General features: G+C 40.7%; 1 protein-coding gene across 5 annotated transcripts in view; it reads right to left on the bottom strand.

Annotated features, from left to right (window-relative positions):
- Positions 1-6199: 6199 nt before the first annotated feature.
- The window catches only part of PRIM2 (DNA primase subunit 2), a 449872-nt gene continuing 445738 nt past the window's right edge, over positions 6200-10333 (bottom strand). For 4 of the 5 annotated variants that reach the window (XM_073626716.1, XM_073626712.1, XM_073626715.1 and 1 more), the window contains exon 14: positions 6200-6762. In XM_073626716.1, the coding sequence (XP_073482817.1) occupies positions 6544-6762 (219 nt within the window). In that variant the 3' untranslated portion in view covers positions 6200-6543. The remainder of the gene's footprint in view (positions 6763-10333) is intronic. The other variant, XM_073626713.1, reaches the window with a different exon arrangement.

The raw sequence follows: 10333 nt of genomic DNA, 5'->3' as shown, positions 1-10333 counted from the left end.
TAAGATACCCGTTTCATAGTTAAAAAAGAATGTGAGGACCCTTGCTGTGAGATGTTTCACTGGTTCAACTCATTAGTTGGCATGTGACTAAACTGTGCTTTGGATACTGCACATTGTGTTTTGGTTGGCTGGCAAGAGGTGGGAGGTAGATCTTTATTTACACTGGAGAAACTGAATGTGAACTGTACATGCCATGGCTTTTCACAGATACCCTGGATTTGGGCAACCAGGCTAGTGTCGACAGGACAAACACCTCCTCCACCCCCCTAGCTTTGCTATGGCAGCACAACCCCTATTCCAAAAAAAAATGGACACTGCAAATTCACAATACAAAACATATCAAATGTTTAAACTAAAAAAAATTACCATTTTAAGAAAAAAACATTTGGTAATTTTGAAATGGATGGCAGCAACACGCCTCAAAAGAGTTGAGACAGGGCAACAAAAAGCCGCAGTAAGCAAAGTAAGTGGTACTAACAAGAGCTGGAAGCAGATTTTCAATTAATTAGGTTAAATGGCAAAAGGTCAGTAACATGATTGGATACAAAAAGGCTATCTGAGAGAGTCAGAGGGTTTCAGATGTAAAGATGGGCAGAGATTCACCAATCTGTGAAAAGATGCGTCTAAAAATCTTCACACAGTTTCAAAATGTTCCTCAACGTAAACGTGCAAAGACTTTAAATATATCATCTAGAGTACGTGTCATCAAAAGATTCTGAAATTTTGGAGAAGAGCAATATTGGATGTCCGTGATCATGGGGTCCTCAGAGGGCTCTGCATTAAAAATTAGCATAATTCTGCGTTGGACATCACTGCTCAGGAGTACTTCCAAAAATCACTGTCTGTGAATACAGTTTGTCATGCTATCCAAAAAAACAAGGTAAGGCTCTGTCATGCAAAGAAGCCATATCTGAACATGATCCAGAAACACCACCGTCTTCTCTGGGCAAAAACTCATTTAACCACTTCAGCCCTGGAAGGATTTACCCCCTTCCTGACCAAGCTCCTTTTTGCGATATGGCAACTGACAATTGCGCGGTTGTGTGACGTTGTACCCAAACAAAATTGACGTCCTTTTTTTTCCCACAAATAGAGCTTTATTTTGGTGGTATTTGATCACCTCTGCGGTTTTTATTTTTTGCGCTATAAACAAAAAAAAGAGCAACAATTTAACTCTTTGCTATGATAAATATCCCCAAAAAAAAAAAAAAAAAAAAAAAATTCTTCCTCAGTTTAGGCCAATATGTATTCTCCATGTTTTTGTTAAAAAAAAAAAATCACAATAAGCGTATATTGATTGGTTTGTGCAAAAGTTATCGCGTCTACAAAATAGAGGATAGATTTATGGCATTTTAGTTATTCTTTTTTTAAATTTTTTACTAGTAATGGCGGTGATCGGACACTTTTTTGGGACCATTGTCATTTATACAGCGATCAGTGCTATAAAAATGCACTGATTACTGTGTAATGCCGCGTACACACGACCGGACTTTACGGCAACTTGGTTCGGCGGACCTTTTGACGGACTTTCCGAATGAACGGACTTGCCTAAACACGATCAAAAAGTCCGACGGATTTGTACGTGATGACGTACGACTGGACTAAAACAAAGAAGTTCATAGCCAGTAGCCAATAGCTGCTCTAGCGTTGTTTTTTGTTCGTTGGACTAGCATACAGACGAGCGGACTTTTCAACCGGACTCGAGTCCGTAGAAAAGATTTGAAACATGTTTCATTTCTAGGTCCGTCAAACTTTTGGGGGAAAAAAGTCCGCTGGAGCCCACACACGATCAAATTGTCTGACGGACTCTGGTCTGCCGAACCAAGTATGCCGTAAAGTCGGCTCGTGAGTACGCGGCATAAATGTCACTGGCAGGGAAGGGGTTAAACACTAGGGGGTGATCAAGGGGTTATTTGTGTTCCCTCACAGTGTTCTAACTGTAGGGGCGATGGACTCACCAGAACATGACAGATCACTTTTCCTGATCACTGGGTCCCTGTCATGTTGCTAGGCAGAACAGGGAAATGCCTTGTTTACATAGGCATCTCCCCGATCTGCCTCTCTGTGCCACGATTGCAGGCCACCGGCGGACAGAGTCCACAGGACCTGCAGGCACGCTCTGGCAGTGTGTGTGCCCACTAGCCGCTGATGACGGAATGACGTACGGGTACGTGGTTTTGCGCACCCATGCCACTTTGCCAACATATATCGGCGTGAGCCGGTCGGCAAGTGATAAAAATGGTCTGTTGAAAACTGTTCTGTGGCAGACGAATCCAAAATTGACCATTCTGTTTGGTAACCATGGTCATTGCATCCGTCTGGACTGAAGAGGAACCTTTCAGCTTATCAGCGCTCAATTCAAAAGCCTGCATATCTGATGGTATGGGGTTGCATTAGTGCGTATGGAATGGGCACCATCAATCCTAAAAGATATATCCAGGTTTTACAGCAGCATACTGTATGCTCCTTTCCAGATGACATCTTTTTTCAGGGAAGACTTTGCAAATTCCAGCAAGACAATGCTAAACTGCATACTACATTTAAGGCAACAGCATGGCTGTTGAAGAGTCCAGGTGCTTAACTGGCATGTCTGCAGTCCAGACCTTCACCAACTGAATGAATGGAAAATTTCACAAGGACTGTTGAGCAGTTAAAAATCCTGTATCAGGCAAGAATGGAACAACATTCCTCTCCCAAAACTCAAGCAACTGGTCTCTTCAGTTCCCAGACATTTGTTGTTCCCAGTGTTGGTAAACATGGCCCTGTCCCAACTTTTTTGAGACGTGTTGCGGCCATCAATTTCAAAATGCCCTAATTTTTTTCCAGTTTAAATATTTGATATGTTTTCTGTTGTGAATAAAATATGGGCTTCTAAGATTTGCAAATCATTACATTCAATTTTTATGCAGTTTTTACACAGAGCCCCAACTTATTTAGAACTGGTGTTGTACAAAAGAAGTACAGAAAATACTTGCTAACCCTGCAGGAAATTCAATAAACGTGTCATATGTGCTCTGTTTCTGCTTCACTGACATCTGAAGCAGTTTTATAATCCCTTCCTAGTTCTCCTCCGTGGGACAGGGTAGTTCAAGCTGGATATGTAGCACTAAATTAACTTTAAAGCAGTACTAAACCCAAAACGAAACAATATATTACAGCTTACAAATCATTAGACGTGGTGGCTACATTAGTTTTCTTTTTTAACCACATGTCGACCGGGCCATAGCAGAAAGACGGCTACAGCTTGGTCGGCTTATTCTGCGAGGGCGGCCATGGACATCCTCACAGAATCTTGCTCCCATGCGCACCCGGAAACATCCGTGACTGCCCGGTCCAGAAGACCCGGCGCATCAAGGATCACGGTAAATGGCCGCTGATAGCGGCCATTTACCACGTGATCGCTCTGTCAAATGACGGAGCGATCACAACAGACCGGCGTCACGTCGGGTTCCTCCCTCCCCTCTCTGTACCGATCGGTACAGTGTGAGGGGGAGAGATAGTTTGCAGCGCGCTGTAGGCTGGATGTGTAGTGCCCACAGCGCTGCTCAGTGCCCATTCCAGCCACATCCATACTCTGCAATACTCTGCCCATACTCTGACTCTGCCATACCCTGAAATACTCTGCCATACCCTGACATAACCTGAAATAACCTGAAATTCTCTGCCATACCCTGAAATTCTCTGCCATACCCTGAAATACTCTGCCATACCCTGAAATACTCTGCCATACCCTGAAATATTCTGCCATACCCTGAAATATTCTGCCATACCCTGAAATTCTCTGCCATAACCTGAAATACCCTGCCATAACCTAAAATTCTCTGCCACACCCTGAAATACCCTGCAATACTCTGCCCATACCCTGAAATACCCTGCCATAACCGGAAATACCCTGCCATATTCTGCCATACCCTGCCATACTCTGCAATACCCTGCAATATTCTGCCATACCCTACCCTGCCATACTCTGCCATACCCTGCAATATTCTGCCATACCCTACCCTGCCATACTCTGCAATACTCTGCCATACCCTGCAATACTCTGCCATCCATACTCAGCCATACCCACCCAGCCATCCACGGCTCATCCATGCCACATCAGTTTGCATCCATGCTACTACAGTGCCTCAAAGTGTAATTAGATAGTAAAATTAGACTTGAAACGTATGCCCCTAGGATGCCTGCTGGTGCTCCCTGCATGTTGGGCCTCTGTATGTGGTCACGCTGTGTAAAAGTCTCACACATGTGGTATCGCCATACTCAGGAGTAGCAGCAGAATGTATTTTGGGGTGTAATTTGTTGTATGCATATGCTGTGTGTGAGAAATAACCTGATAGGACAATTTTGTGGAAAAAAAAGAAAGAAAAACTTGATTTTGCAAAGAATTGTGGGAAAAAATTACAACTTCAAAAACCTCACTGTGCCTCTTTCTAAATACCTTGGAATGTCTACTTTCCAAAAAGGGGTCATTTTGGGGTATTTGTACTTTTTTTTACAGAATTTTCAGTATTTTTTGATTTATAACGCAAAAAATAAAAAACTCAGAGGTGATTAAATACCACCAAAAGAAAGCTCTATTTGTGTGAAAAAAAGGAAAAAATATCATATGGGTACAGTGTTGCATGACTGAGTAATTGTCATTCAAAGTGTGAGAGCACCGAAAGCTGAAAATTGGTCTGGTTAGGAAGGGGGTTTAAGTGCCCAGTGGTCAAGTGGTTAAGCTTTTTTCTCCTGTTTTTACCTAGTGATCTGGCCAATAACACACCTCCTGTATTAGAGTGCCCCCATTCTAGATGAATGAGCACAGGGGGAACAACAGCATTGTTAACCACTTGCAAACCGTAGGGCGTCACTTCCTGTTCCGCCCCTGTTTACCTGGCCAGCGGAGAGATTTCGGGTCTAATAGACCTCAGATCTCTCCATAAAGAGGACCTGTCACAGCCCATGCTGTCACAAGGGATTTTGTTCATCTCTTGTGATAGCAATAAAGTTAACAAAAAATTTAATTAAAGTGACAGAGCAAAAAAAGGTTTAAGATAAAATACAAAAAATTAAAGCAACCCGCACTGTGCGTATGCGCAAATGCGAACACATATGCAAGTCCCACGCACATATGTAAACAGTGATTGCACCACACGTGAGGCATTATAGTGAACATCAGAGCAAGAGCAATAATTATAGTACCAGACCTCCAACGTAACTCTAAACTGGTAATCTGTTAAAACTTTTAAAACGTCGCCTATGGAGATTTTTAAATATCGTAGTTTGGCGCCATTCCATGGGCATACGCAATTTTAAAGCGTGACATGATGGGTAGCTATCTACTCAGCGTAATAAAATGTTTTTACATTTTTACCCCCAAAAAATGGGCATTATATTGTGTTTGTATGCAATTAGATTCATTAAATACAGTGCTGCGCAAATACAGTGACATAAAAAATGGCAAAACTCATAATTTTACTGAGAAAAAAAGGTATAAACTACATGAAAAAAATCTTACCAATGCAAGCACTTCTGCCAGTGTGATCTGGCCAATCCCTACTCCTTCAACTGCTACTTTTATTAGACAGTCTAGCCTGTTACAGGAAGTGGATCTACTGGCAGAATCAAACAGACATGGCTGACAACACTGTTTAAGTTTCAGTACAGCAGGGGCAAAATTATCGGTCCAATCAGGAGCATACTGCATTTATCAAGATCAACTGATTTTTTTTTTTTTTTTTAAGTATTAGGGTCCTTTCACACTTTTACGACCTGAAAGTTGTGTGACTTTGACACGACTTGAAGCAATGCCTGTGTAATCTTGAGGTCTATGGACCTCAAGTCGCATCAAAGTCAGACCAAAGTAGTGCAGGGACTACTTTGAAGTCGCACAGATATGAACTGTATTCATTGAAAATCATGGGGTACAACTTGCCATGCGACTTTGCAGTCTCAAGTTGCACAAGTGTGATAGGGACTTTTAGAGACGTCCTGAGTTTTCTTTTTTGCTATTTTACCCAGACAAACTTTAATTTCCCTAAAGCAGACAACCCCTGCTTTTGAGTTTGTGTAGTGGATTGCCTGCCATTAGGTTTCACATATAATTATAACGAAAACAATGTAATAACATATAATACTAGAAGAAATACTGAATCAATACTTATTATTCATGTTATAACTTTTATTTGAATGTTTTACAGCAATTTTTATTACTGTATTAAAAAACAAAACAAACACCAGTAAATACAAAAATTATGAACAGTTTGCTCACACTAGTATTTTTATTTGTCCTCCCTCCTTCTTTGTAAATACTACAGTGAAAACACTCATAATTGTACCTGATGAGACATGGACTATGTGGAATACATTGGGCAATCAATGGTATTTTTCTTCAGTCTGGAACCGATTGGTTGTTGGAGACTCAATTTCTGCTGTTTTAACAAACATAAAATAAGCCCCACAGTGGAATTATGTTCACTGTGGGGCTTATTTTCTATGTTCTAGCAAACACAAAACCTAAAACAAATTACATTGATAGCTTAGTATTCATACATTAGTAGCTTAACATTCATTAAAAAACTGTTCTAGATCTTCCACCTCGTCAGACTGTGTGCTCATGAGCGCACTGGAGGAACTGGAAGCTATCTGACTTTGAGAGTTTGCTTGAGAACTATCCAGAGATGCTTGCTCTTTCTTGATCTCCTGACCACCAGTAAGGAGTTTCTGACTTTCCATGAAGTATTGATTAGGATGGTTCAGTGAAAAGCCACAATCGTCAACCTGGAAATATACGAAAATCGTTAATGGCTTATAACACTACTAGATTTGAGAGAACAAGACTCCAGTAAAACTACTGAAGCAATATGTTTCTTTTTCTTTTTTTTTTCTTTTTTTAACAAGAAGCAATACGTTTCTTAAGGAGCAAGTTGATTATTGTATTAGAATTCTCTATGCAATAAAGAGTCCCCCGTTTAAGAAAAAATAAAAAATGGAGCAATGGAGCAAAAATTAGTTTAATTTAAATTCTATTCCTGGTGGGTCATAAAATAAGTTCCGCATGAGTAGAGTGCTCTTGCTCCCCAAGATCAGCAGCCACTTTCACAGAGGAAGGGAGAGTGCTGTTGCGCATCCACTGTAATATGTCACAGGGAGAGTAAGGTTGTTCCTTAGATGATAGGGGCACGCTTTAAATGTTAGTGCCGCTCCCAAAGGTTCCCATAGCCTAGATTCTGCATAGGATACGGTGCTTCCACTAAACAATGTTACAAAGATAAACTTAGGCTGGCCATACACTGAACAAATTTCTTTCCTGCAACCACACAGACGGTGTTGATGTGGGAATTCTGAAAATGAAACAAAGGCGCCACTCTAAGTGCAGTAAAACACATGGAGTTTAATGAAACTGTAAGAAGGTACTCACAAAGGTACATAGTAAACAGGCATGTTGGCAGAAGCTGCCGGATATCCTGGAAGCGTGTCTTGTCCGATTCCTGGATTGCAGTGGTCTCCGGTGGACAGGCTGCGCCGATGGATGCTGACACTTCCTGTCGTTGGAACGCACGCTGGGAACCAGGAGGATGATGTCACTTCCGGAAGCGGGAACGAATAGGCGACGCATTTGCGGAGCTACGCTCCTTCCTCAGGCCTAACGTGGGCTGTGATTGGGCAAGGCTTATACAGCCAGTGGGTAGCGCTGATAGGTTAACAAAACGCTCCGTGCATTGGATAATGCTAGGATCACTCAGAGCTATTGAGGAAGTGGCTGATTAGATTGCATCAGATACTGGGATAGGTTAATAACATGGTGCATTAATTATATTAAAAACAACAAGCTAAAAATGAGAACGAACATGATAAAGGACTATGTGTGTGTATGAGTAAAGTAAACCAATATGGTGCTGTGTGGATCCACGGAGCAAGGGATAGCATATAATGCTAAAAAAAGGATACAAAATGTGCGAGATATGAAAAAAGAGAAGGGGGGAAAAATTGATGTGCAGTTTAGAAAAATGATGATGGATGAAAATGAGGATGAAAAAGAGGGAGAAAAAAAAAAAAAAAAAAAATCAGAAAAAAAATGAATTGTACATACAGTAAATGAAAATTAATAAAAATAAAAATAAATAAAAATAAAAATAAATAAATATAAATAAAAAAAAATAGTAAATGAAAATAAATATAAAGGAATTGAAATAAAATTAAAATAATTGTAAATAAATATAAAGATGAAAATGAATAATAAATGATACGTGATAATGAAGAATGTGATGAAGTAAATGGTGAAAATTATTTGTAAATAGATAAGTATGGAAATAAATTTGGGATTAGGTGTAAAGATGGCTAATAATGATAAAAATGAAAATGAATGAATGAAAAGAATTGGGAAAATAAAATTAATTGGCTGAATTGAATAAAAATGAAAATAAAAAATGAAAAAACGGGGGGGAGATCCACAGCACCTTAGGACAAGTGCTTAGAAGAAACAATAGGTCTGGTGGTATAACACTGCTCAATAAAGAGTGTAATAAGAAAATGAGGACGACTAGCAGAGAAAAAATCAATATTAGATAAGGGTAGATGTATGTTAGATGGACACATGTACCTGCAGGTGGGATAGTGAACTGGAGCAAGAGGAAGAGAAGAGTAGTCAGATTAGGCTACTCACCTCTATTTCCTCATTCAAACCTCCAGAGGCAAGAGAGTCCAAAGTGTAAATCCAGTACGTTTCCCTCTGACAGAGGTGTTTGAAACGCTCTGCCAGTGGGAACGTACCAGAAATGGACTCAATAATCCAGACTCAGACCAGATGAAGAGTGGTCATGTTTTTTAAGAAAGTGTAAGGGGACACTGTGCGTGTCGTCTCCTGCCGCCACGAGACGGCGGTGCTCCCCAAACCTTCTCCTCAGAGTACGTATGGTTCTACCCACATAGTGAAGGCCACACGGACAAATTAGGCAGTAGACCACAAATTCTGTAGAACAATTGAAAAAATTACTGATCTGATAAGTCTTGCCTTTGTTGGTAAATTCTTTTTGACCATGTGTAGCATGGTTGCATGTCAGGCATAGTTTTTTAAGGCACTGATACATCCCAACCAAGGGAATAAGACATGGATATGCAATTTTGGAACCTTGTTGGGATTTGTATTTACTAGGTGCTACCAGATTTTTGATTTTCTCGTTTTCCAATATGTGAATTTGTGTCTGAGTGTAATGATAGATTTTAACTGTGGATCCTGGAGTAAAATTGACTAGTGTTTGTTCAGAATACGTTCCATAGCTTTGTGTTGAGTATGGAACTGGGTCACAAATCTGACAGATTGTGTCATGGACTGGTCAGTGTCTTTAGTTGGTGTAGGGTGCTCTGACAAATAAAATTCAAATGCTTTATCAATAAGTTTGGGTGGAAATGCTTTATCGATGAATTTTTGTTTCAAAAGGGACCCTTCTACAATATAATCCGATTCTCTGGGGCAATTCCTACGCAGACGGCAAAATTGGCTTTTAGGGATATTGGAAATCCACCTAGGATGGTGGCAGCTCTGATGGTGTAAGAAGGAATTGCCAGCTGTGGGTTTAGTGTAATTTTTTGCCAAAATTTTGCCGTCTTGATGGAACAATGTTAGATCTAGGAATGCAAGTTGTGAAGGATCATGTTCCGAGGTGAATGTGAGACCATAGGCATTGTTATTGCAGTGTTGCAAAAACTTTAGAAAGAGGGGCTCTGGGCCATCCCAAATGGCGATAATATTGTCAATATACCTCCCATAGAAAACTATATGGGAGGTAAAGGGATTGTTGAGCCAGATGTGATTGGCCTCCCAGAACCCCATGGTTAAATTAGCATAGCTGGGGGCGAAAATGGCCCCCATAGCTGTACCCTTAACTTGGAGATAGAATTCTCCATCAAACTCAAAATAATTATGGGTCAGGCAGACATCTGTGGCCTCCAGAATAAACTCTGCCTGACCGGGGTTGAGCAGGGGATCAGAGGAAAGGAAACTTGCAATAGCTCTGAGGCTTATTTCATGTGGAATCGAGGTATAGAGTGAATTTACGTCGAGGGACGCCCACATGTAAGTGGGCTCCCATAAATAATGATCTAACTGTTCCAAAAGATGAGTGCCATCACGGATGTAAGAGGGGAGACTAGTTGCAAGAGGTTGCAAAAACTGATCTATATACTGGGAAATGGGACTGGTGATGCTGTCTATTGCTGCGACTATTGGTCGGCCTGGGGGGTCTTGGATACTCTTGTGTATTTTGGGGATGTGGTAAAAATATGGAGTAGAAAAATATGGTCTGTTGAAGAAGGCATACTCATGTTTTGAGATGATGCCTTTATTTTTGGC

Source organism: Aquarana catesbeiana, linkage group LG04 (assembly GCF_042186555.1).
Source record: "Aquarana catesbeiana isolate 2022-GZ linkage group LG04, ASM4218655v1, whole genome shotgun sequence".
NCBI classification, from domain to species: domain Eukaryota; kingdom Metazoa; phylum Chordata; class Amphibia; order Anura; family Ranidae; genus Aquarana; species Aquarana catesbeiana.
This window is presented reverse-complemented; position numbering and strand designations above follow the sequence as displayed.